Source organism: Poecilia mexicana, unplaced genomic scaffold, assembly GCF_051168715.1.
Source record: "Poecilia mexicana isolate PSO_F unplaced genomic scaffold, ASM5116871v1 scaffold_21, whole genome shotgun sequence".
Classification (NCBI taxonomy): domain Eukaryota; kingdom Metazoa; phylum Chordata; class Actinopteri; order Cyprinodontiformes; family Poeciliidae; genus Poecilia; species Poecilia mexicana.
The window spans coordinates 17,754,654-17,781,203 of NW_028263390.1; the positions used below are offsets into that span (position 1 = coordinate 17,754,654).

General features: G+C 36.8%; 3 protein-coding genes across 5 annotated transcripts; 1 reads left to right on the forward strand and 2 right to left on the reverse strand.

The window, feature by feature from the left end:
* Nucleotides 1-601: 601 nt before the first annotated feature.
* On the reverse strand, nt 602-2,896 carry saysd1 (SAYSVFN motif domain containing 1). Its single transcript, XM_014977910.2, has 2 exons — nt 2,503-2,896; nt 602-1,541 (listed from the first exon to the last, which is right to left on the reverse strand). The coding sequence occupies exons 1-2, from the start codon at nt 2,731-2,733 to the stop codon at nt 1,218-1,220; spliced, it is 555 nt and encodes a 184-aa protein (XP_014833396.1). The 5' UTR covers nt 2,734-2,896; the 3' UTR covers nt 602-1,217.
* grcc10 (gene rich cluster, C10 gene) lies at nt 2,511-5,400 on the forward strand. Of its 2 annotated transcripts, none has more exons than XM_088001840.1 (4): nt 2,511-2,621; nt 3,358-3,414; nt 4,273-4,449; nt 4,946-5,400. In XM_088001840.1, the coding sequence occupies exons 2-4, from the start codon at nt 3,363-3,365 to the stop codon at nt 5,083-5,085; spliced, it is 369 nt and encodes a 122-aa protein (XP_087857966.1). In that variant the 5' UTR covers nt 2,511-2,621; nt 3,358-3,362; the 3' UTR covers nt 5,086-5,400. The 2 variants fall into 2 exon arrangements, with proteins under 2 accessions (XP_087857966.1, XP_014833406.1); XM_014977920.2 differs by lacking the exon at nt 2,511-2,621 and adding an exon at nt 2,957-3,024.
* Nucleotides 5,401-5,432: 32 nt separating this feature from the next.
* Nucleotides 5,433-14,775, reverse strand: LOC106911147 (cytospin-A-like). 2 transcript variants are annotated; one of them, XM_088001838.1, is made up of 13 exons: nt 14,557-14,775; nt 14,191-14,282; nt 13,197-13,305; nt 10,977-11,420; nt 10,046-10,119; nt 8,488-9,014; nt 8,327-8,411; nt 8,151-8,226; nt 7,758-7,794; nt 6,981-7,077; nt 6,750-6,866; nt 6,500-6,559; nt 5,433-6,199 (listed from the first exon to the last, which is right to left on the reverse strand). In XM_088001838.1, the coding sequence occupies exons 3-13, from the start codon at nt 13,243-13,245 to the stop codon at nt 6,110-6,112; spliced, it is 1,656 nt and encodes a 551-aa protein (XP_087857964.1). In that variant the 5' UTR covers nt 13,246-13,305; nt 14,191-14,282; nt 14,557-14,775; the 3' UTR covers nt 5,433-6,109. The 2 variants fall into 2 exon arrangements, with proteins under 2 accessions (XP_087857964.1, XP_014833388.2); XM_014977902.2 differs by having other exon boundaries at nt 14,191-14,775.
* Between the last annotated feature and the right edge of the window lie 11,775 nt (nt 14,776-26,550).

Below are 26,550 nucleotides of genomic sequence, written 5' to 3' on the forward strand. Positions count from 1 at the left end.
ATTACGGTACTTTACCGCCACCAACTGGCAAGGAGTGCGGATCAGAACGAGCATCAGTTTTTTAACGCTGTACATCTGAGAGCATAGGTTTTATCTTTTTGTTCCACAAATTATGAAACAGTAATATGCTTCCAACACACCGTGTGGTGAATTGCACAGGTTTATCTTTTGCAGCTGCAAAATCTAAAATCAGGGTTAAAATCTATTTTCAAACTCTAAACATCTCAAATCTGGACTTGAATACAGATTATTTAAAGCAAAGCATTTAATTGAAGTTGAATCATCACAGGGATCATTTTTAAAAGCCTCACCTCACAACAAGGTGCAGATTCTAAAAACTGTGAAATTCACCTTTTTTAATTTTTTTAATAGAAAATATATATATGGGTTCTCAGTTAGCAACCAAAAAATAGGTCAAATATTGAAGTCAGGAAAATAACCAAAAATTATGCCATTTTTGTTCATCTTCCAGATTAGGCAATGAGCAGTAAAGTCTGGAAACTGAAACATTTCTTCAAACCTTTTCATATTTTTTGAGATAGTAAAGCATCACTGTCATGGTCCAGCATTTAGCATTTGTATAAGACTTATTTAAGGTCGGTTATGTTGAAAAGAATCATTTATTGATGGATGGGGCACATAATTTCCCAGGGTGCATAATTCAATACTTCATCGTCTTCTTTTACAAAAAATAGTACGTTTCCATATTTGAAAATAAAAGAACAAAAAACAATTTATTGTCCTCCAAATTTGACATGTTTAAATTTGAAATGTCTGCACATTGAGACCAAAGTGGAATCAAAGTCAAACTCCTTGTTTGCGAGCACAAACTTGGCAAATAAAGCTGATTGAAAATTAAAACAAACAGAACTAAAAACAAACTGTGGTCAAAAAAAAAAAAAAAAATAAAAATAATAATAATAATAATAATAAGAGTAGTCCCCAAATTATCCCTGGCATTTAGGGAAGTTTCAGCAATCAAGGTATTTAATGTTTGAAAGGCAAACAGTGAGAAGACCAATGTAGATAAAGGTTTTATATACATTTACATCTGAGGTTCCTATAACAAGTGTTGCAGCATAGAAGGGAACAAAACAACAAGTATGCCGGCGTTAATTTAATGTGCAATAGATACATAAGAAATACAGTTCATAATCATTTTTCCAAACAACAAAGATCTCGAATTATCCCATTCAGTTATGCAAGTGACAAGCGGTTTATCTGTTGGCCAGAGGTCTGTAGCCCATCTCCCCCTCCAGCTGCTCAGCAGTGAGTGAGCCAAGGAGAGGCTGACAGTCTGGGTTGAAGACAGAGTAAGCACTCAGTTCTCCTGGCTTTCTAGGTTCTGGGCTGCGCAGTCCTTCATAGAGCCAGTAGAACAGGGAGATGACGAAGAAAGGCAGTCCGAATTCCAGTTCAACAAAAAGACCCAGCAGAACCACCCACAGCAGCACTTTGAGCAGCATAATGTTGGAGAGGACCAGCTGTCTTGAAGCAAACCATCGTCCCAGAGTGCTGTCTAACAGCCAGTCTCTACAGTCCTGCAGGACACATGACGGAAGGTCAGCGGCTCCCAGGATTACAGAATATAAGCTAATTGAAAACATCGTACAGTAGTATGCAAATACTAAGATGAACATTATGGTAACTGTTTACACATATGCCACAAACAGTGTTATGCACTTTTAAACTTGAAGTTTTTCTTACACAGTCACATAAACACAAAATTATTTCCATTAATGTTCTAGAGCAACATAAAGTTGGTCACTTGTGCTAAAGTGTAGAATTGTGAAGAGGAAAGGATAGGATCTCTGGAGAAACTTTAAAATTGATTATTTACAAAACCTCTCCATTTAACCTGACTGAGGATGGGCCAGGTTATAAAGGAAAAAAAAGAACTTCAGTCTCTAGACATGTGATTCTGATAGGAGTGCACTCCCAACAGACTTGAAACAGAAAATGAAACAAAAGGTGGCTAAGGTTTGTTGAATACCAATGAGATTTTATAGGTTTTCAAGTGTAAATGTTCTTAAAACCATGTAGAATTTGCTTTCCATTTCACTTATGCACTGATTTGTGTTTGTTTATTACACAAAGCAACAATTGAAATATTCAAAAGACAAGGCTTAAGTTGAAAAAGTTTAAGAGGTGTAAATACTTTTGTTTAATAGTACACCTGAATACAAATGGAAGACTAAGACATTGACAGGGAATTCATAGAAGTTGCTAAGATATTATTTATTAAACATATATCCTGGGTTCAGGTTCTTAAAGAAGTAGATCGTTACGTCTATCTTTAATGTGACATATATTTTTGAATGATTCTGACATTGTATTTTATATGCAGATTTAAAATAATGGTTGCATATTTACTTACACCTGTAGAAACCTTTAAAATGCAACTAATCTATTGTAATTCAGACTGAGTTACCCGCATTTTTTTGAACAATGTCTCATTAAAATCAATATTCACTCTGCTAATGTGTTTGTATGATCTTTTACCCTGTCTTGAGAGCTGCTGATTGCAGCTTGGCTGGTTTCGGGCTCCTTTGGTTGATGACTGCTGTCAGGCTGAACAGCAGGACCTCCTCCTCTCTGATCTCCGGGCTGAGGACCAGCAGGTTCGGGCTTTTTCATGCCTTTTTCCGCCTGTCTTCGGGCTCTAAACTCTGCGAGCTTCTGCTCCATATGCGTAGCTCCAAGTTCAACGTGGAAAAGCAGCTTCTTCACCATAAACTGGGAAGAACACCTCTTTGTCTCGTCACTAGAATTATGTCATAAATAAAAGAGGCACACACAAAAAAAACTCAAATTCAAAAGCCTGACTGTCTTTCAATTTAAGAAACTAATCGTGATTTCACAAGGTTGCAAGCTTTTCGAGGTATATTTACGTATTACGTTGACATGTACTGTAAAACGGAGGTCCTGTCGCTAACTGTCGTAAATTTGTTGGTTTAGGTCAATTTACGACATTTCCTTAGGGTTGTTTGTTGCTAGCTTTCTGGGCTGGTGTTTTCATCAGTGGTGAGAACATGCACCTTAAATGTTTCTTATTTTTAGATTATTCCGTCTTGTGAACATATATATTTGTCGTTGCTTTCTGTTGCCATTGCTTAGGACTCTGTTAGATGAATTAGTATTATAACTTATAAATAATGTCGATTCACCAATACACATACTATTCTTTATGCATAGTGTCTTTTTACGTGTTTTGTCATAATATTTGTACATTATTCTCATTTTCTTGACTAGAACGGTTAAAACGCTATATTTAACTCTTTATAGTTCGCCAGTTCTGAACAGAGATACATTTGTAATAGACTGGTTGTTATTGTGTTTTGTCCCTTTCCACCGTAGACATCATGGCTTCGGCTCCAGCCCAACAACCCACACTGACCGTTGAACAAACCAGAGGTGAGAGGAACATTTTCCTCCTTCTTGTTTGACTTTTCCCTCCTTCTTGTTTGACTTTTCCCTCCAACGTAGCAAACAAAATAGTTTAAAAAATGCTGGATAAGCAGTCATCGCTCTCTTTAGTCATCCATCCTGTATATTTTCCTAAGCTTCCTAATGATTGAAGTTTTATTAACATAACCAATCGTCTGCAGAAATATACAGTATGATTAAAAATGTTGCTCCTGAGACATTATGCCCTCTCCGTTTGCATGTTTTACAAAAGTATTCACTCCCATGGATGTGACTGCACAAATAACCCCTATCCCTTCAAGTTAGTATTTAGTAGCTGAATAAGTCTTTCCAAGTCCATCAAAGCCTGTAAACCTGGAAGGAATAAGCAGGTATAAAAGATGAATGAATAGTTCTGCTGCTGATCCAACATATGATTTGTTGGATATTGTTGTTAAGCACATGCTTAATCCTTGCAGAAAGGTTGCTGGGCTCTCATCTATTTGAAGCAGTTAGAAAAAGGGTAGGCCCAGGAATGAATGCTTTTAGATCATAATGCCATGATAAACATGCAACTAACTAGAGCAAACCTTAGAGTTGCTAATTAACTTAACATTTTTTTTAGTTTCTCATAATGCATCTCAAAATGATCCCAATCATATCCACAACTGTAGGTTAATCTGCTCCTTTCCAACAATGACAGAAAACAAAATTAACCTTGAAGCCTGAGGTGTAGAGTAAATCGAATAAGGTAGTTATATAAATTGCAGTCTGTCAGGTAGTTACTGATCGAGGCAGTTGTGAAGGTATTCATTTGTACTTTGGAAAGTTTGCAAAGTGACCACAGATGCTTGTTTTGTTCTCCAGTGGTGCTGAGTGAAGTGATCCAGGCCTTTTCAGTGCCAGAGAACGCTGCGCGAATGGATGAGGCTCGGGAGAGCGCCTGTAACGACATGGGGAAGATGCTGCAGCTCGTGCTTCCTGTGGCCACTCAGATTCAACAGGAAGTAATCAAGGCGTATGGATTCAACAATGAAGGAGAAGGTTATATCTTACAATATTTAATAGTTTTTCTGAAACAAAAACTAAGGAACAATAAGCAGTTTGTTTCGTGACCATGTTTGATTTTTTTTAGATTAATTTCTACTCATATTTTGATGACTACAGATTTTAGCTACTAATAGCATATATTTAGTTCAAGTGATCAGATAAGTGGTGAGTTTTTCATAAAAAAAAAAGGTTAGACTTCCTCTTTGTGGAAATGTCCCAATATCCTAGACTTGACTTTTTTTTTAAAATTTACTTTCAGGTTTTCCAAAATTCATACAAAACTTGACAGTTATACGATTAAATGAATATATATGTAAAACGATTAACTTTGAAGATAATTTTTTTATACATTAGAATAAATTTATAAACAAATTAGTGCACTCTGTAATGGAATCTCACACTGCTCTACTGATACAGTAACAAATGTCTCACAGATGGACGGTTGTTTTGCATAAATGTAACTCACGTCAGTCCGCTGCGTCCCTCACAGGCGTCCTTAAATTTGCCAGACTGGTGAAGATGTATGAAACCCAGGACCCGGAAATAGCAGCCATGTCTGCAAAACTGAAGGCTCTCCTCCTGCCACCTTTGTCAACACCACCTATTGGAGGCGCTATTCCAGCTTCGTAGGATTTATTTTTGACCAGGTCAAATGCAAGAGTGCTTTCTTTTCATGTTTTGCTTCTCTGTATTATCATGTATTTAAGATCCTGTTTTTGATGTTAGGTCTAAGTTTTATACCACTAATATTTCATATGGTTGTATTGAACGCATTCTTGCAAATCCTTGAGTTGTTTCTTGCATTGTATTTATTTGTTACATGTAACACTACAACCACTTTATTCCACTGAAACATTTACTTTAGTGCCATCTTTTTTATATATATATATATATATAAAATGTAATTTGTTTTTCTGTAAAAAAAAAATAAATGTTTTCTCTGTATTTGTGTTATTTATACAAAGGGGATAAAAAGCTGTGATAGATACTTTATTAATGCATTAAAATCATAACATTTAAAAAAAGCAAAGAGGTACATTTACATTTCAGTGACAGGAGTGCTCATGGTAAAATCCTGATTTCTAGCATAAAATTGTACTACATGTCTGATCCCACTCTGAATAAATGAAGACAGTGATTAGAGAAGAGGTGCATAATAAATAGTTAGGATAAAGTGATCTAGATGCCAATATATTCTTCCAAAAATGCTACATTGTCATAGCTAACTTGGTAATAAAGTGCTCTTTAAAGTAAATTAAGTGCATAGATTGCATAAATCAATGCACTCAGTGCATTAATTTATGCACTGACTGGAACACAGAAGTACCTGGTGAGCAGGTGATCATCCTGCTTCACTTCTTTGTCCTAGATCTTATTCCCCAGATCCAGTGTAGTTGCTGTGCAAGTAGAAAAATAAAGTGTTCCACGGGCGAAATGCTGTATAGTTTCTTCCACAGGGAGTCAGCAAGCACCTGCTTCTGAGTGAATGATATTGTATTTGACACAAAAGGAAAAAAATGCCAGTTCAACACTTCTGACACATTTTAAATCCTGACAGATGAGTTACTTGTGTGCAAGAGCACTGATTCACTAGTTCAGCTCCCAATTCTTCACAAAAGGAAAATGGAAGAGTGCAAGTCACTGGATCCTGTCTTCACATCTCGAAGTGACGGAAAATGCTTTCGACATATGCCAGCACTCTCTGCCAGTCTGGCCCATCTGCCTTCAGCATCTCCTCCACTGTCTGTCACAAAGTTAATGGGAAAAGACATTGCAGTCCAATAAACTTCAGAGCTTAACAGATTGAAAAACAGTAGATGATCTGCAAGAAACTTATGATTCCTATTAAGAGAAAAAGTCTATATTAAACAGTCAAGGAGCACTTTATCTTTTGAAAATGAGACCATTTAAACACACTACAAACCACTGGCAGAACCACCTCTTGTTTCCCTAACCAACAAAATGACTGAAGCTGAAAAACATTTTAAATATATGCACAGAACATTTGATGCATCATTTGAAAAAAAACTTTTTAAAGTCTCACCAGTGTGGCAGAGATTCCTACGCTCTCTCCCGTCTTGAACGCAAGGCCCAGGTTTTCTTCCTGCCCAAACAGAGCACATTTTACATTCAGAAGTCATTGGCTTTTACCAATATCTCATAAAGGCATTTAATGAAACTGCAGCTGCAGCTCTAGATCACCTTCCTGAAAACAGCAAAGGGAAGGTGCCGTTTTGTGGACGAAGGCTCATTCGTCCACAAAACCTTCATTGTGTCCAAGGTTGTAGTTTTACCTTGTCAGCTGGAGTGAGGATGTCATACGGGATACGAGTTGGCAAGTAGGTATGATAAACCGCACAGAATGCCAACCCATCCTCCCAGCAGGTACTAAAATTGGTGATCTCAATATTCTGTTGCAGACCAACACACAAGAATAATTATAATCATCATAGAACAACTAAAAAGATTTCATTCTCTGTCACTACCAACTATGTAGAGTATTACACACAAGACTCTGTTCTAACCTTGTAACCTTGGGTACGACTTTGGCACCACCGCAGCAGAGAGTTTCTCCTGGAACCACCATGACGCCTCAGCAAAGCACTGAAGCCATCCTGAGGTCTGAGGTCAAGACAAGAAAGTCAAAAAAACAAAACAAAAAATCCAGTTATATCTAAATTAATATTTACGTTCAATAACATTGTACATTAAGTGTATTAGTAGAAGCTTCTCAATAAATTAGAATATCACTGAAAATTTATTTAGCTTAGATAGTGAAGTGTGTAATGTTATTACAAAGGACTGCTTGGATTCAATATTTGTTAGGGTAGGCTATAATATTTCAAGTTACGAAAGGACTGCATGACTGAATGCAAAATTGCTAGAGAGTAGGATGAAAAAGGAAAATGTGGGCTAATTACAGATATTTTTAGCACAATATAGAATAGTTTTATTGCAATTGTTTCTCAAAATAGTGAAGTGATAAATATGCTGGGATATTACGCTCTTGACAGCAAGGTTTATTAGCAGTTACTTTTTGGAACTTATTTTGGTTGCGAATGTTGTCAGTGACTGTCTGCTGGTGTTTCCTATAATTGTGCAGGCTATAACATGTCAATACTATGTTTTTGTAGAAAAACTAAATATATACATACAATTTAGATTCTGATTTACTGAGCTACAAAGACATCTACACCAACTCTTTTAGCTTTAATAAGCATAGGAAGTGACCAATTAGTCATTCTTTTACATAAATGCCTCAATGGCAAAACGGCTCCACCACAAAAAAAACTGCAGCTTACTTCACTGAATCCGAGGCTTGATCCTCCTCTGGTTTTCCTGTGAGACAAAGATGCATCAACAATTCCACAGCAAAAGCAAAATACATAGAAACTGATTAGCTAGATTTACATGGAGCCCTGCTCCTGACAGCTGAGAAAATAAGTGAGAGCTCAGGGGAAATCTTCTCTGCAGAATAGAAACTTCTCTTAAGTAGAAAACAGGGAACGGAGCATTTGTGGATTTTGCACATATATCCTTGAGTTATTTGTGTAGCTCTGAGTCAAGACAATTTTCAACAATAATTAGATAGTGGCATGCACTAGCAACATGAAATTTAAAGTGTCAGAAGCAAGATGTAATCTGTGCAACATGGGTCACGTTACAAACCTCAACACAGAAGTATTGATTCTGACCTGTGTGAAAGTTAGACCAACTGTCCTGCCTCCTCAAAAGCCGGTCTGTTCTTTTCCCTTTTGTTGGCTCTTCTTTCTGGATGGATTGTAGGAGAGAATCAACAAATTTAACATAAAAAAAGCAGTTTAAAATTTTATTTTAATCCTGCTGGTGACACCCACTGAGAATTTCATACCTTGCATAAGGGTAGTGTTGCACTTGCGTTTTTTGAAGTCCCATTCTGATTTGAAGAATTTTGCAGTGGAAGACCAGACAGGCTCCTAAAGATCAAAATTATGTTGTAACTGTATGATGCAGTTGTGGGTGATCGTCATGTGAAACGTCACGTACACTCACCAAGACCTTTCAGACAACATCACTATCTTCCGTGGATCTCTTGGTCCACGTCCGACTTCTTTCTTTTTCTCCAGAGTCCGAATGCACCCCTCAGCTACTCCCTTTCCAGTCAGCTCAACATTTTCTGATCCTTTTGTCTCAAAAGGATCGTGAGTTTCACCATTGCCACCATCTCTAATTTCTGTTTCAGCTTTGCTTTGAAGTTTATTTCTAACCTCTTCATCCATCAGTTCATCTTTCATCCTACAAACATTCCTCAGAGCATCCAGCTCTGCTTGCTCCTGCTGCCGCAGCACAATGACTTCATTTAGTTTGGAGCAAACGTCTTTGTGCTCGGCTCTCAGGCTCTCCAGCGCGCGCTCGGTCTCCTGCTGCCTCCTGAGAGTGAGCGCCAGCTGCTCCTCCAGAGCCCTGTGGTTCTCTTGGAGCAAACCCAGAGAGTGATCCGATTCCAGTCGCAGCCTGTCGGCCACGGACACGGCAGTCTGCAAGTCCCACTGGAACTGCTGCCACTCCAACCTCTCTGTCTGGGAGCAAAACAGTCATCTGTAACTAAGGTTGAATATTCTTAAAGTGAATAAAGAGTTGTTACTCCTAACATTTCTGTTTCTATGACAAAACTCATAGAAAACAAAATTATTTTTTTGGCATGAGAAAAAAAGAACTTACAATGTTTTTTATATATAAATGGTATAAATATAAATTACATTAACTGTAGTACACAATATATCTTCCCTTAGATGACTATAAGAGTTTGTTTAGAAATTGCCAAACAAATCATTTCTCTTCCAGGGCTGAGCATATTACAGCCATATTCAATAGAGCAGAATATATGTCCTGTTGAGTCTGGTTTGTCAGATTAAAAGTACCTTTTGAAAACAACGACCTTGAAGAACGTAGTGAACACTTTTTAAAGCCCAGTTTTGAGTTTCTAAAGGACATTTGCAATAATTAAAACTACAATTCTTCCATCGATCTTGGAAGTATTTCTAAGCAATTAAAAAAAAAAACCCCAAAAAAAAACCACACAGGGTGTTTGACATTCAAAACCTCCAATGCAACCCTGATTCTTCAGAGCAGACAATGTGTCTGCAAGTTCACCTTGAAGCCAGACTTTCATTTGCTTGTTAAAAACAAATTATTGAAGGGCTACATGTTGTATACCAGACTCTAAAGCTCTCAGTCAGCATATTCCAGTTCGTCTTGTTTGCAAGGAGAATGAGAATTATTAAAGAGAAAGATGGCATAACTTTGCAAAGTTGCATTTGAGGAGGAAAAAAAAAAGTTAAGGTGTGGACTGTATTACAAAGCACCACGCTGGTGCAATCTAAAGACCAAATCCTAGGATTAGCATCTGGTTCATGAAGCATAGAAGGCTAATCATTTATCTGTGTGACAAATAAATAAAAGGAAACTACAAAAAAGACAAAACAAAAATATTGTGTCCAAGCTTGAGACTTCTTTTCCATCATGCTCTGAAATGTAATACTCAAAGAGCATGTTTCATATGAGTGATGGAGATCTGGACCAGGTATCCAATAGGTCCAGCAAAGCTTACCCTAAGTGTCTCCTTTAGCATGTCCAGCTTCTCAACAAGATCTTCCCTTTCAGTTATTAAACGCCTCAGCATTTCTGAAAAGGTGAATGAAACAAGTTGAACCAAAACAGATACAGGTGTGGCTTTAGTAGCAAATACAGGTATGGTTATCCGTAATGGAAAGCTTGCTTTTTTTGTCCAGCTAACATACTGAAATGACTTGATTAAAAAAAAAAGAAAAGTTTTGACATGATCATCACAATGAACTGTGAATAAAATATAGATGATTTCAGACCAACAGTTAAATAATAAGAGAATAATACCTTTCAATTTACTTATTTTCTATGTTCCAAGAATCAGACTATGGGAACTTTTCAAATTGTGCAGGTTTAGAATCTGCTGGTGCCCTCATACATTTCCTGTAATAATATTCATTTGGCTTAGACAATGTAAAGGTGATGTTTTCTAATGCTGCCTTAAATGTTTTCAACCAGTTTTTCAATCAGTGATCTCAAGCGGCTTCCAAAAAAAATGGTTGTATTATTCCAATTCATCTTTCCAGTGGAATATGCTGAAATTACAGTACACAATCTGCAAATTGGTGATTGCTGATGTTTTTTTCTAAAGCTCATCAAGAACATGTTTTTGTTTTCCTTCCGACTACCGGTACTGTAAAGGTCATATTGGTGCAGTCGTTACCCCGTTTACAGTTTATATCTTCTACGCATTTGTTAAACATACTTGCTTGCTGTTGCATTAAAAAAAAGACTTTTCATTTAGGCTATTTTTCTTCATTTTAAGAAACCAGCCTAATAAATTATTTAGTTAATCACAAAATTATTAAATTATGACAATAGTTTAATAATTTTTAGTCTTCAAGATTAATCTAGCTTTTCAGTATATATAGTCTTAACCATCAATTGTGAAAAGAAACAGAGAAACCAGCGCCTACCGACAGCTCCTGTGGTGATATCAGTGTTGGGGGTTAGGCCCAGTGAAGCTCTGTAATGCTCCATCAGGCTGAGTAAAACCAGGGTCATCTCCTCTCCGGCTCTCTCTGCTGCCGCCTGCGGCTCCATCCCGCTGTCTCTCTCCTGCCAGCTATGCTCTGAAGGCGATTCTCGGGGCAACGGCAGCGCAGTCGGAACATCCGTCTCCTGTCCGGCTGCTGCATCACTCGAGTTGATGCTCTCCACGCAGATCACTGCCCACTCCGAGGGAGCTGAGAGCTTCTGTTTCCAGTCTGCAGCTGGGGAGGGGGTGGAGGGCGGGGCGCTGGCGACCGGTGATGAAGTTTGCACCTTATCAGTCGAAGCTGCAGAGGGTGAAGCCATGGCAGCCAACTCTGCCTCTGAGGGTGAGGTAGGAGGTGTGTGGTAGAAGTCTAAAGGGGAACCTGATGAAAGAGAATTAACAGTAAAACACACTCAGGTTTGAAAATGTCTGAGAAGTTGCAAAAATTTGCAATGCTTTCGTCTCCTCCCTTTATCTCGATGCAGATGAGAGCAATGTCCACTGAACAGTTTACCGTACTGGGCTGAGTGATTCAGCAAAATGCATCTCCTGCCAATAACTTGGCCAGCAACAACATACTGATCTCCCATGGGGCAAGAAAAAGGATACAAGATTCTCCCTGATCCTCAGCAGGAACTCTTACAGCTCATAATAAGCATTCACATCCATCACAAGCTTCTTGTTTACAAAAAATGAAGCCCTCTCATAACTATTATTGATTTCACTGTGTTATTTTGATCATGAAACATTAACTGTTTAATGTGATGACAAAGCTTAATTGGTTTGTTTGATGCACATCTTATCTGGTTTCTAGGGTACAAATTTTGGCAGTCTACAGGGATCTCATTATTCCCCACATCTTCCTTCCTTGTCCTTGCAAGATTCTGCAGACTCATCTTTTCCCTGGCAGCAGTGTGATATACTTTAGTCTGCTCAGTAGCTGCAGGAGTGCTATTCCCCTCCTACGGCTGGAGCAAACTTCCTGCATATTGACAGCTAAGAAAGGAAGGCAAGCTGAGGAAACCTTAAACAGATGTAAGTGAGGGATGTAACAGTGAGCTGCCAATCAAACATTCTTGACTGGAGATGAGCACCATATTGTGCTAATTAAACAAAATGACAGCTGGGCTGTTTTGCAATGAAGAACAAAGTATCTGTGGAAAAAGCAGAGCCACAGGCAAGGTTTTGCAATACAGCCATGCAATTCCCCAATTTAGCATTTTTAAATGCCTAGAAATGTTCCTTTGCTCATTTTTTATATACATCCCGAATGTATAAATATAAGCGGTAATGCAGCAGAGCAGCAAGCACAAGTGTAAGAGTCTAATGTTTTAAGATACCTGCTGGGCTGCTAAATCAGGTCAAAATGAAAACATCTGGTTTTGATCTGTATGCAAATCAGGATTTTCTACACTTACACAGATGAAACAAAAATGTAAGGAGGAGAAAAGGAGTCTATAAATAGTTGATGTGAAATGATGCAACTTAGTGTTTTATCTCAACCTGAAAAAAAGAAAAATAATAAAAAAACAACTTTTTTTAAAGGCAAGCCAGAATTAAAGCCATGTTACTCAACCCAGTTTTGCCGAGAACCCAGAATCATTTATCTGCTCCTTTTATTCTGTAAACATTCCATGCAAATGGCAGTTTTAATGTACATCGCATTAAATTACTACTGAAGACAAATACAATTTGAGATTTATCTTAAAATTGGAATGGATTTTGAACCACCATGACACATCCATTTTTCTTGAGCAAATCATCATCTTTGGGGTTGGCAGAAGAAACTGGCACTGTTGTTGAGAAACGTTTCATATTGAATATTGTGCAATATTTTAGCCTAGGTTTGGTCACTGTCCACTCAATTCCCAAAATTAGACCAGTGAGTAATACAATGGCCTTAAATAGGAAGCAGACATTTGTATTCATAAGAAGGTCTTGATTAAAAACTAACAAAACCTTTTTGTATGGAGATGCCACAGAGTTCAGAACCAGGCAACTTTCATAATTAAAATAAAAATCTATTCATCAGATGCATCAGAAAGACTTTTAATTTACTTTGCTTGTTTAAGCTCTTTGATTAATACCTTTGTAGATTTCTAACTATATCACTAGCTGTCCAACCACATATACTGCCATCGTGAAAAAAAATACATACCTGTATCTGAAGTGCTGTAGCTGTCCTTGCCATTATGGTTACCCATCATCCGACCTGACTGGGTATCAAACAGTGCCCTCTACTGTCCCAGATGTTTTATGAAGCCTTGCTGTAGTTTGGACATAAGAATTAATGTACATTTTAATGGAGGATGACTCACAGCAAAACATCTCCAGAAAATAAATAAAAATGAAGCTCCAAATATTTATGATCTTAAATGAAACGGGGTCAAATTTTGTCCAAACCCCTAAAAATGTTCAAAAGTAGCATTTCCATTGAACAGTCACCAACTTCAGCTTTAGATAAGACTTTCTTGCAGCGCTCATGGTGCATAATAATTTAGGACAGAAGTCTTCAAGAACTACTGCCCAGCAACTTTCAGATGCATCCCTTCTCAGCCTTTGCCAAACTGGACGGGATTCTGATGAGGTATTAATCATTTGACTCAGATGTGTTGCCTCAGCAATGCTAAAATTTACAGGGCAGTAGCTCTGGAGAGCTGGATAATCCCCATTTAGGATATAATAATCCCTCCCACCCCCCACATCCCTCCCTTTTTTTTTTTTAAGTCCTACATTGGTTCCCGAGTTGTATTATCACCCTGGGTAGAGAGCCATGTCTGGAAAAGACAACGACTGACCCCCTCTGGGGACTTGATATATTCAGCTCAATAAATAAATTTAAAAAAAAGACGCGAAGCAGTTTTGTTTTCAATGGTAGAGAGAGAGAGAGAGGGAGAGAGAGACCGACCTTTAATGGAGATTATTAGGCTCGACAGCTCTGCATAACAACCAACCCTAAACTGTTAGGAACAAAATATGAACACAGAATCTGAAACTGGTTGATGGTGACTGAAGTTTAAGGTCAACATATCTAAAAAAATGTGCCGTATTTTAGTCAGTCATTTAGTTTAGGGCATTGCAGATGCTGAATCTGTGCAGCTGCCGTTTGCACACAGCATGAAGCATTTTTTTGTTTGTTTCATTCATCGTACCTGCTCGGCTCCGTCTGGCAGCTGGAAACAGTCCACTTTAGTTTCAGGCTGTCCTGCGCGTTTTTTCTGCGACCCTCTCCGCCTTTTCTCCTCTGTCCCGTGTCCCGAATATTCCCGGAGGACAATGAATCCCATCAGTAAAAACACATGTGACTCATAAAAACAGAAACGCTCGTCTCCGTCTATGACTTGAATCCAATTTCAGATATTATCCAACGCCAATGCTTCGTCTTTAAGTCCAATGCGGCAAAATAGGAAGGGGGCAGAGGAAAGAAACTGGTTGCGCAGCAGCTTTTCACCGCATAAACAGCAGGAATGATAATAGCAATACTTTAAAGCGATGCTTAAAAAAAAAAAAAAACCTACCAAAATACAGCAGTCCGATATTAAAATGCGACGTGGGAAACGACCCAGAGAAGCAGTCACACCGGCTGAATGGAGGCTAATTATTTTTTGTGAAAACCAGGTGTGGTGGCACGCACGGAACAAGTTCTGCTGTCACGCGGCCTGCAGGTGGATTCTGTCAGATCCCGTCACATAGCTTTAAACCAGAAACACTCAGAGTAATCTTTAATCAACAGAACAATGCTTATCCAGCCATGAAAGCTCCGACACCAATGCCTTAAACAGGGGAGCAGCTTGCGAGGCGAGGCACAAACTAAAAATAACACGACTGAATATTTGTAGAAGGAGTGGAAGACGGTTTTTCTAAGCAGCCACGTCACTCTTTTTGTTGTAGCTGTTTTGTCTCCGATCATATATACATAACCAGGTGAAAACAAAACACAAGAGTGACAAGTCTTGGCACTTTATTTATATACCTGGAAGATCAATGATTTAATTGCCCTTCAGTTATAACTTATTTACCTTGTGTTACTCAGTAAAGTAAACATAACTTTTTTTTTTTGTTATGAGGAAAAAGTTAGGGCATTAAATCCCCAGAATATAGTGTTACTTTGGTTGAGTAAAACTATATTATTACATTTGTAGTTATTCTTATATTTGTATCTGGTTATTTGTAGACATCTATTAGTCTCTCAGGAAAGAAAGAGATGCTCTTAATAAGATCAAGATGTGAACTTTGACTCACTCCAGAACTTTCCATTTTCTAATTCTAAGCCAGGGATTGATGGATTTATTGGTATGTTTGTTGTCATTGTCACGTTTCGGGGTCCAACTTGGTTTTGTTGTTATTTTTACAGATGGTCTCACATTTTCCTCAAACACTTTCTGATAATATGGCTAAATTTGTGATTCTGTGGTGGTGCAGCTGTAGCATAGCTTCCCCAAATCATGAAACCTTCAGCACTATGCTTCACTGTTGAGATTCCAAACAATTCACTGTTTAGTTTATGTTAAATATGTCATCTGTTCTTGCATTAAAATAATTTAAATTGAAACCAATCTTATTTGAGAAAATGTTTTGGGTCTATGCATCTAATCTATACATGTATAGCCCAACATCCTGGACTCTTAAGGTAAACACATTTTTTTAATATATATTTTTAAAAATACACACCACCTCATTTTAAATGTTTTTCTTATGTTTGTGGAAAGTTTTGAATCACACCTGTAGTTTTTTGCAGTGCCACACTGAAAAAATGAGAATTGAGGGGTTTTTGAATTTGCACAAACTAAATAAGTTAATACTACACAATTCAGTCATCTTTCTTGTATTTACACAATTGAATTAAGAACAATTTACTTAATAACCAACAATAATGAAACTACACATTTTTCATATGTTGATTTAACGTGATTAAATTAGATTACTAAAACCATTGTAATCATGTTTCATCATTACCGGAAATGATGCAATATAACAAAGACAAGGATTAAATATGATTGGACAATAATAAGAGCGGGCTTTTGAATCTTAACCAATAAGAAGTGAAACAAGATAATTTTAAAGATATCGCGATTGCCGCACAGTTTCTTCTGACTATTCAGCCACAAGACCACAAGACAAGTCTTTGGAGGTGGACCGATTAGGTAAGTGATTTAAATATTATTTTTTGTAGTTGGGAATGTTTCCACAAAAATATCATTCTGTATGAGAAGTCATTTGTAAACCGTCTGCATGTTCTTTGGTTTTCACTTTGCTAGCTACCGTTATTAGCACCGGGGCTTAGCTCTAGTACAGATCAGTACATCATCGTTTATCAAAGTAGTTCACAAAAAACAGTTGTTACTGATTAAATTTGTAAGTAACTGACTCAGTAGCAATGAGGAAAAAAGCAACACGAACACTTTGCAAGCTAGTGGCTTTTCACTAGCTTATCGAGCTATCAAAACTGCCTCGTTACTTTCTCCCAAGCACACTAACAGAACCATTGTCTGTTGTTATGGTAACGGGTCTGCATTTAGCGTCGCTTACTGAGCGACAAAAATACGAATAAGAGGGATTTTGAGTACTTCGACTGTTTTCTGCGTTATTTTTCCTTATCTGTGGTGCACTGCGCTACGTTAATACTTCTCTCCATCTCCATGTTTCGTTTTGCTGATGTAATGGTTCTACCGCGGCAGCGGCGCTATGTGGAGGGCAAGGCTCAATGCTCCAGCGCGCTGGGCTGGAGCACAGTATCGAGTATAAATTCAGAATCTTATTTGAATCCAAATGTCTTCCAGATGCTCAAGTCTTGTGTAAAGTGCCCTCTGTAAATATCTACTAAAAAGTGTTGATGGTGACGTATGTTTTTTTAAACAATGTTATATATATATATATATATATATATATATATATATATATATATATATATATATATATATATATATATATATTTTTTTTTTTGATGTAATGTTAATCTAAGATGTCTAGGCACATTTACCTGACTGTTCACTTCTGCAGCAGTGATTGTTGGGCTCTTACAAGTGTTGAACATTTGAAGCTCATTACTTTGTGCTCTTTTTTTCAGATAAACTCTTGAGTTTAAGAGAATTACCACCATACCACTTCAGTCAAAGTTCTTGTCTCAGCTGGATCTCCATTTTGACAACCTGATGAAGATGTTCAAAAGAAGAGGAGGACAGCTTGGACAAATGCTAGGACAAGTTGTTGCACAAATGGAGGAGGTAAGTGATGTAGCCACAACACAACTATCAATCTTTTTGGATAAACTTTTTTAATGCAGACAATTACATTTTTCTTGTGTTAAATGTTCTCACCTTTAACTTTTACACCTGCTTGTTTTCACTTCAAACTTTACTGTATGTCTTCACTTTAAAAATAGTTGTGTAAAGTAAATTGTTAAACTTCAAGCATAAGGCTTGAAAAAAGATTCTAATTCCATTAATTTCCTTCAGTGTGAAGATGTTGATGCTGCATGGGAGTGTCCTTAAGGAAGTCTGCATGTATATGGGAGAAGATCCAGCCAAGCTCATCCAGGAGTATATGGTATGTATCTATATGTGTATTTACACAACTAGAGATAGATATATATATCTAAACATAAAGAAAGATTTAGATCTGTACATACATAATTATTTCTATCTAGATTTAGATTTCTCTAGATATGTATATCTCTTTCTACATGGATAGATACATTCATCTATGTCTATCTCTACATTTAGATATACTTGAGATATATCTATATTCATCGAAATTTACATTGATCTGTCCAACCTTTTAGAGATAGCTCTTATAGAGAAATGTCTGTCTATCTATCTATATATATAGATGCATCTAGGTCTAGAGAAAGAGAGATTAACTTGTCATCACTTCACATAGGGTGTGGATGAAGCTACCATTGAAGAGGCTATTGGAACCACCACCACCGGCGTTTTTCATCTGAAAGACTTCATCACATGAAGACATCGGGATCGTCCATGAAGGCATCAGGGTGGTGTCCAATTTGAATAGTGTGCCAACAGCTGTTGTAATACTTGTTGGACTGATATATGGGCTAACTAATGTTCACTTTTCGTGTTTTCTGTTGTTGTATTCCTCATTGCAGGACACAAATTTATTATTTTTTAATAACTAACTGCAGAAATATGTTCAAGGTCAACTATTAAGTTGCAGTATGTGATATTTATAAGCAATAGGTTTTTCACATATTTGTTTAAACTATCACTATGATATTGCATAGTAAACAGTAAAACATGAGACTGATGATATAAAAAATAAGCTGTGTTATACAGACTTGACATAATTTTAACAAATATGTACAAAAGAATTGTCACAAAAGTTACATTTTGCAGCATGTACATGTTCAATAAAGTTGATAGAAACCTATCATAAACCTGGCATAGCATCTGTCATGAACAGGAAGGAGTCTTTACTAATGTCTATGACTGCTATGAAGTGTCATTTGGTAAATAATGACACTTTAATGCAAAGTTGGCACTTTTAATGCAACTTTTGGAGCAACTTTGCATTAAAAGTGTCATTGTTTACCAAATGACACTTCATAACAACATTCATAGACATTTATAAAGACTCTTTTATGTTCATGACAGTGTCATGTCAGTCTTGTGCACCCCCGTCAAATAAAGTGTTAGCCAGATTTCTACAAACTGTTTGAACATGTATTAATATGAAATTAATGCTGCAGTACGTAACTTTTATAACTTTCTTTTTACATATTAGTTAGGACTATCAGTACGTTGTGTCTGTATAAGACGAGGCTCAGTTTTTTTCACCAATTTTCTGTCTGATGTTTTATTGTTTGTAATGTAATAATATAGTGATAGTTTAAACAAAAAAAACTTTTTTCTCAGTGAAACATACAGCAGCTTAAAGGTTGACCTTTAACATATCTATAAAAGATAAAATGATTTAGAAAATTATCAGCATCATACATGTTGAACTTTTTTGAGCATGTATGCTGCCAAATGTAACTTTTATTAAAAAAAATTATTTTACATATTATCTCATGTCAGCCATATGGGCACCCTGTCAAATAGTGTTATTGAAATCTGACTTACTTTTCTACATAATCTTGTATATCTCTTGTACAAATATGTTCCAGATTAACTTTTAAACCTGCAGTGTGTAACTTATAAAAATTAAGTTCTTTAAAAACAGTTGTATAAAATTTCACTCGTCTTTTACGAGGGAAAGCAAGACAATCTGTGGAAGAAATCCAGCGCTGTCTTCCACTGACATGACATTGTTATAATGTTGACAAACATGTAAAAAAAAACAATTTGCTTACTTGCATACTGCAGCTTTAATGTCATGTTACATGTTCAAAAACATTGTTAAAATCTGAAATACTTTTCTATACCATGTTAAATATTTTTTATAAAGCTTAACTATTATATTTTCTTATCCATGTTATATCTTAAATATTAATATACCAAAACTTGATATCATTTCATATCTTAAATAACATGTTTGTTCATAAAAATTGTATTTCAGGTAAGACTCGATTTAAAAAGGTTATGTGTCTTAAATGTAAAAAATGTTAAATACAAAATGGTGTGATTTAGAAATGTTCATTTAAATAAAGTTCAATTGTTCAGCAGCACTTGCACTCTTTGTCTTTCTTGTCAAAGATCTGTTTCTTTTTTATTTAATTTTTTACATTAGAAAGGTATATAGATAACTTGAAAAAATTAAGTAGGATTTAAAGCTGTAACATGTGTTCCATTAACATGATAGAATTGTGTTCGCCCAACACAATTTCATTGAGTAATACTGGCAATGAAAAATAAGCTGGTGTTATTCATTATAATAGTGTTGCTAAGACATAAAAAAAGTTATTGATAATACATAATATATTTACATTATGGTAAGAGATAAAATGTTTGTAGTTTCAACTTAATATTTTCAAGTAATCTAATGTAAATAAAATATGTTGATTTGACGAGCTTTAAGTATTTGAGGGAAAGAGGGAAAATATGTCTGTTCTACTTATTTGCATTGTGTGGGACGGATGTACACAATAAAATTAAGTAAACTGAACAGCTTTTTTCTTTCAGTGCAGTTAGGACTGCACAATATCAGAAAACACAGTGAAAAAATGACTTATGATGAATGAATAAATCAATTTTGTTTGATACAAAAACTACATACTAGAAAAATAAGATAAGTTACATAGATGGATGAAAATAACAAACTCAGCTTTAGCAGAGACAAAGGCAGAGGTTTTTTTTTCACACTGTCACTTGATTGTTGATTGTTTTGGTCTTGTGGATTTGGATAATATTTAAAAAAGACAGTAAACCACATGGTTTCAAATTGATGTAGGCTTTAATGCATGTAGAAGAGTATAAACAAGATTTGCAAATCACATATGGACGGAAAGTAAACTGATTACTATAATAAATAATGGAGAAGCAAAATGATGGAATATTTAATTTTTTTTCCCCCTCTTTCTTTTAAAAACTTATTGAATTCATATTTTTTATTGTGTGTTGTTTTTGGTTTTATTGTGTCTGTATTAGTTCAATGCATTACTGTACTTAGTAATAAAATCTTGTCAACAAAGTTTTATTTTCAGCACCACGGACAGAGCACACACATTAAGTCAACTGCTGCGCCCTCTTGTGTTTCTATTTTTTAATTACAGGAGTCCCCAAAATTTAGTTAAGTAGAAATCAAAAGTTTAGAAACACTTTTCTAGTAATACAACAAAACATTAGTACAGTTTAAACAGCATGGGAACAATTTTATAGTCTAACAACTGTGCTGGTTGAATGTGTTATTCTACAATTTCTTAGATTGTCAAAACCTGAAAAGAGGAACAGACTGATTTACATATGGAAGACCTGCCCTCTTAATCGGAAACATTAGACTGTGAGGCATCACAAAATGCGCAATTCTTACTTTTAAAAAAAGTATTTAAAAGTTTTTTGTGTGTGTCAACGCTGAGACAACATATTTTAATAAACCCTTCTGCAGAAGCAAAACTAGATCTTACAGCATCTGTGTCACACTAATGAGACCAAAAGTCTCAGTCTGGCCATCCCTGTGAGTACAATCTTACTCTGGCGCAGCCTGAAGTAACCCAAGGTTTGTGTTTATATTTTGTGGCAATGCTGCTAATTAGGGATGATTCAGAATGTTGAGTAAAAATCTCCTGATCTATGCAGCATGAATTCTCTGAATAAAGATATGCAACTGTTTTCAGCTCTGGGCTGCTTTAAACTCTGCATCTGTGTGATTTCCTCAGTGACCTAAACACCTCCCTGCATTGCCTTCTCACTTTAAGCCCACTCACTTTCTATTACCATAAGCATGGTCACGAAGCTTCTTAAAATACAAATTTATTCTTCTACATAACTAAGAAACAAGCTAAGAGAAACAGAATTTGATGATGAATCTTAATCTCATGAAATGTTATAGTTAAGAATATGAAATATGGGGAAGGCTAGCTAGCAAAATAAACAAATGAACACTTTATTTGAATAGAAATATTTTTTAAAAATCCTACTTCCTGCTTTTAATAGCATTAAGTGAATGAGAACAGAGTTTAGTCAAAAAATAATACTAACAATTTATTTGATTAAATCCACATATCACTCAGCTAAGAAGAAACCAATGCAAGAATATAAAGGCTTTTCTATATTGCATATATGGAGTGGGGTATATTTTATTGGTACATATGCAGTACAGGGTAAAGTATTTCAGTCGGTTATATTTTACTGACATAAAATTAAGAATTAATACCCGTCAGTCTAAAATAAAGTCTGGACATAAATTAATGTATTCCCTTATGTTAAGATAAATGTGTGATTCTTGCATTGTGTGGTTTTAAAGGAACGATTCAGATGCAACTTAATTATTTAGGTCAATCTAAAGAGGTAAGATTAAAAAAAGAGAAAATAATCTGAAAATAGTCTATTCTGTTCTATTAACTCTCGAATTCAGTTTTATTTTCTTGCACCAGCTTGAACACTCTATTGCTTTTTTAATCCAGCAGTTTCACTTTAAATCCTGAATATCGTGTATGTGCTTTTGCTTTTACGTCAATTGCGCTATTATAAAAACAAACAAACAAAAAATCGTTGCTGTCAAATTGTTTCCTTGCTTCAGGTGAGAACTTTGGTGTAACATTAAATCTGTTGACGGCAGATCAATACTTGGCCAGAATAGGCGCAGACTTTGTAAAAATGGCGTCTGATGCAGGTTGCCCAGAGACCAGCAGCAGAGCTCTTATTGACCAAAACAACATCAGTGTTTTGTAAGTCATCTCTCCGAGGCATGAAGTCTGCCGTTGCGTCGAGAGTTGCGTCGGACAGCGAAGCGCACACCAACCGCCTTCATCATTTTCACCATCATGGGAATCTACGGCCGCACTGCTGCACAGCTCTCTAACCAACATGAATGTCTTTACGCGTTCCAGGGGACATGATCGCCGTTCGCTCGTTTATCGCCCGTTTACGATCGAAGAAGAAGTGACCTTCTCTGAAACGGAGGATGTCAGCTCTGAAAAAGGTAAGAAGAAAGAAGTACGAAGGCAGGCGGAGTGTTTGTTTATGCACGAACACCGAGCTTGTGACGAGGGGCTTGTTGTTTTTCTTCTTATTGGGTTCAAATCCAGGTGCATCTGCCCTGATGCGTAGTAGAGTTTTTTTTTTCTTTCTGATGACCATCTGATGAAAAGCATGCCACGCACACCTAAAAGCTCACGTCTCAAGAAAAAGCCAGAAGTTCTGCAGAGCCAGAATGAGTCACTCAGTGACTGATTTTTCACTTTGTCGTTTATCAATCAATCGCACCCGAACATGAATGATGTGTGGGTGAGGTGTTGGGAGCGTTGTTAATGTTTGGAGAATGAGGCTGGGAGGGGGGGACATGTTTCTCCTATTTATTATTGCCCACATGTTCGCATTGTGCTGTTTCCCACCATTCAGTCAATCTGTGTGTGTATATATGTGTGTGTGTGTGTGTGGTGACTCAGCTGTACTATATCTGTCATCCATCTTTTCATCTGTCACAGGTGTTACCATGGCTACTACAGACTCACTGCTGTCTTTTCTTTGAGAAGGACTCAGGTAAGCTGTGGGAAGGGTGACTCATTCACCTTTAATGGGGGCATGCTCACTTTAATAGACAGTTTATCTTTTTACATCATGTAACTGGCTTGCCAGTAGCACTGATTTGCTGGAATGAGACATTAGGGGGGCATTAACACTGGTCAGAAGGAGAAGCTGTGGGAAAGCTGTAATTTCTTTTCTATTTTCACCAAGGGGGACAGATTTTCTTGTAATCTTTTTTGACAGTCCTTTTCATCAAAACTTCTTCAGCCTTTTCAGAGGTCTTCCAAAGCCTTTCTTTGGGTTTTGGCTGCTGTTCTATTTAGTTCGCAGCAGGCCCTGTGCCGGCACATGTCGTGCAGTGTTTGCCTAAAAACAATAAAGTGGACAGGGACGAAAACAAGAAAAAGGGAAAAACATCGAACTCAGATATGACACAAGACCCGAGAGATGCATCAACCTGGAACTGATTCTGCTGTACCTTTGTAACCTTTTCACATCGTGTCGTGTTACAACCAAACTTCATGGGATGTCAGACCAACACCAACTCAGAATAACACATAATTGTTAAGGGGCAGGAAAGAGTACATATATTATTATTATTATTTTTTTTTAGCATTTTTATTCATTTTTTTAATTGTCATTAAATAAAAATCTGAAAAGTGTGGTGTGCATTTGTATTTGATTCTGTCAGTGTAGCTCATAATTCCCAACCCTGGACCAAAGCTTTCAAATACAAGCACCGTATTTTCCGCACTATAAGGCGCACCGGATTATAAGGCACATAGAATAGACGCTACAGTAGAGGCTGGAGTTACGTTATGCATCCACTAGATGGAGCTGCACAAAAGGGAATGTCAACAAAACAGTCCGCCTCCAGTCAGCAAGCGAGGAGAGCCTTCTGCGGGCCGGGGCGTGGCCGGATGAAGGTCACCCTTCTCCGTTCGCGCACAGCATGTTCGTGGAGAACGTGGTGCTAAATGCTCTGCAGACGACCTGATTCTAGACGGTCGGTAGGTAGATAGGTCAGTCAAACTTTAGTAATAGATTACAAACCAGCGTTCTGACAACTATCCCAGCATGCACTTCTTCTTTTATGGGCAAAATGAAATCGGCGGCTGCTTAACGTAGTTGCTAGAGTTGTCGTGGCTCAATATTGGTCCATATATAAGGCTCACCGGATTGTAAGGCGCACTGTCGGCTTTTGAGGAAATTGAAGGTTTTTAGGTGCGCCTTATAGTGCGGAAAATACGGTAAACATTTGGAAGAAGGAGCTCTAGTAAAATGAGAAGAAAATAATCTTTTGGCTATATTTACAGTTTTACACCTCAAGTTTTGTTGAAGTAACGTGTAAACTTTAATATTTATCTAAATCAGCATACTAATCATTCACCAAATCTGCATATTTTGTGCAGCTGCTACTCACATTTTCTTTCCAGTCCTGCTAACTTGCTGTGAAATTGTTCAGCACACACTTCGATCTCCAAACACATCGTAAATCAAAAGTAAGCTGATTCTTATAGTGTTGATAAATTGTTGCTTGTTTCTGTTAAATTTCTCTGTTACACTCCACCAAAGCCAGCTTCGTACCAAGACTCTCACGGCGATTAAAGAACGTTAGCAAATGTGAGATGGCGGCGATGTTGTGGTGTGTAAAGTAGAAAAATGTTGCTAGTCATTAATTAGTTTCACTCTGCGTGATGCCTTCTCTCAGCAGAGGTCAGAGCTCTGAGAAACATTGGAGTGAAAAACAACTACAGGGGTCTGCTGACTTTCTCCTGGCATATTTTGGTGTATTGATGTTGATCAAATGCTGCTTCATGGAAACACTGAGCTCAGATCGCGTCACTGCCCCCTTGATGCTTTTGAAGCCAAAGGCTAAGATGAAATCACCAAATATGGATCTAATTTATTCATTCGCCTTGAAATTGTTTCCTCTACATGGCACACAAATGAAGGACGCAAGAAGGAATGAAGGCACAGTCATAGTAATCTTAATAACATTTCTCTATGTTTTCCTCGTGGAGTCAAGTTCTTTTAATTAGAGATGTAATGATCCGATACTTATGGCAGATTTTCAGTCTTATTTTTCGCAAAGCCCTGACCTGCCTGTGTTAATTTCTAATTTCTCTTTAAGAAAGTACAATTAATCAGTGCTCAGCGTATTTCTTTCTGGCCTTCCTGCTCTGAACGGTAATTAATCATTATAGAGGCCGAGGCAACGTCACACTTTTGGTGTCAGAAAGCAGTTGCTGTAAAACAAGGTGTTACTGCTTTTAAGAGACATAATTATCATGGAGTTCACATTTTATGTTAGCGATTGACACAAATATTAAGGTTAGCTTCAGTAGAATAGTAGTCTTTGTGGTTATTCTAAAACAATGTAGGATAAGTCTGAGATTTAGTTTAATAGTTTAATTTAGTTTTAATAGTAGATAGTGTAGAAATGAAATAACCAGCACCCGCCAAAATCCAACTTTATGTTAAAGCAGCATGACTTCCTGGTCTGGATGCTTTTATTGAATTCACACTTTCCTTCATTTCCTATTTCTTCAACATATTCTGCATGCTCCGACTAAAAATACGTCACTGATATTGAAAATAGCCAAATTTTGAGTCTTCTTTTTTCACAGTAACAACTGTGAAGAGTTGTCGTTAGACCTGTTATGTTTACTGACTTGGAAAAAAAAAAAAGATTTGATATGTTGAAACTCTAACCATTTGATTATTCTTAACTAGATGATTTCAAATTATTAGTTTGTCAAGTTTTCTGAAAAAATGTGGCAATTTTTAAGACATTCACAGCAATTTAAGTGCAGTTTCTTTCTTTCTAAACTACTCTTGTTCAATAAACCACTTACGTCTGACTAAAAACCATTTATGAAAATTGAATCGGTAAATTAATTTGTGTCACTCATATATAATTAGCTTCCTTTATTTAGTTGAATCTACAAACACAAATGTTTATCCCAGGTTACAATTCACGTAACAGGGCAAATAAATTTCTGCCTGGCAGAATGTTATTCCAAACACTCGTTTGCAATTGCGACATTGTACGAACAGCACTGATATTGCAATGATGGAGCCAAGATCTAGACAGAAAAGGCTTTCAAGGTCCTTCAGAAAGACTGAAGATATGTTGGTCGAGAGCACATTGAAAGATTACGTTGATCAATGACTATCCAATAATCAAAAAAAGATCAGATTTGGCTTGTTTTGCTAAGGTAGTAGCTGTCTTTCTTTTGATTTTCCATGTTATCTAAATGTCACTGTTTGTTTTTGCTGTTCAGTATTAAACAGCGTTTGTTGGACTTGGACGAATAGTTGTGTGTGATAATCACGTTGTGTGAATGTCCCTTTTTTGTTTTACAAATGAGCTGACAGGGGAGATTCAGCCCACCTACCCACAGAGATTATCTGGGAGTTAATCATGTG

What these genes read in the sequence shown, in the direction of transcription:
- saysd1 (XM_014977910.2), bottom strand. Translation starts at nt 2,733, where the DNA reads ATGGTGAAGAAGCTGCTTTTCCACGTTGAACTTGGAGCTACGCATATG. An exon ending in TCAGCAGCTCTCAAGACAGG is followed by an intron (nt 1,542 to 2,502) that starts GTAAAAGATCAT and finishes TGTGTCCTGCAG; the next exon opens with GACTGTAGAGACTGGCTGTT.
- grcc10 (XM_088001840.1), top strand. Translation starts at nt 3,363, where the DNA reads ATGGCTTCGGCTCCAGCCCAACAACCCACACTGACCGTTGAACAAACC. An exon ending in GACCGTTGAACAAACCAGAG is followed by an intron (nt 3,415 to 4,272) that starts GTGAGAGGAACA and finishes TTTGTTCTCCAG; the next exon opens with TGGTGCTGAGTGAAGTGATC. An exon ending in ATTCAACAATGAAGGAGAAG is followed by an intron (nt 4,450 to 4,945) that starts GTTATATCTTAC and finishes CGTCCCTCACAG; the next exon opens with GCGTCCTTAAATTTGCCAGA.
- LOC106911147 (XM_088001838.1), bottom strand. Translation starts at nt 13,245, where the DNA reads ATGATGGGTAACCATAATGGCAAGGACAGCTACAGCACTTCAGATACA. An exon ending in ATGTTGTCTGAAAGGTCTTG is followed by an intron (nt 8,412 to 8,487) that starts GTGAGTGTACGT and finishes TTTGATCTTTAG; the next exon opens with GAGCCTGTCTGGTCTTCCAC. An exon ending in CAACACTACCCTTATGCAAG is followed by an intron (nt 8,227 to 8,326) that starts GTATGAAATTCT and finishes CAATCCATCCAG; the next exon opens with AAAGAAGAGCCAACAAAAGG.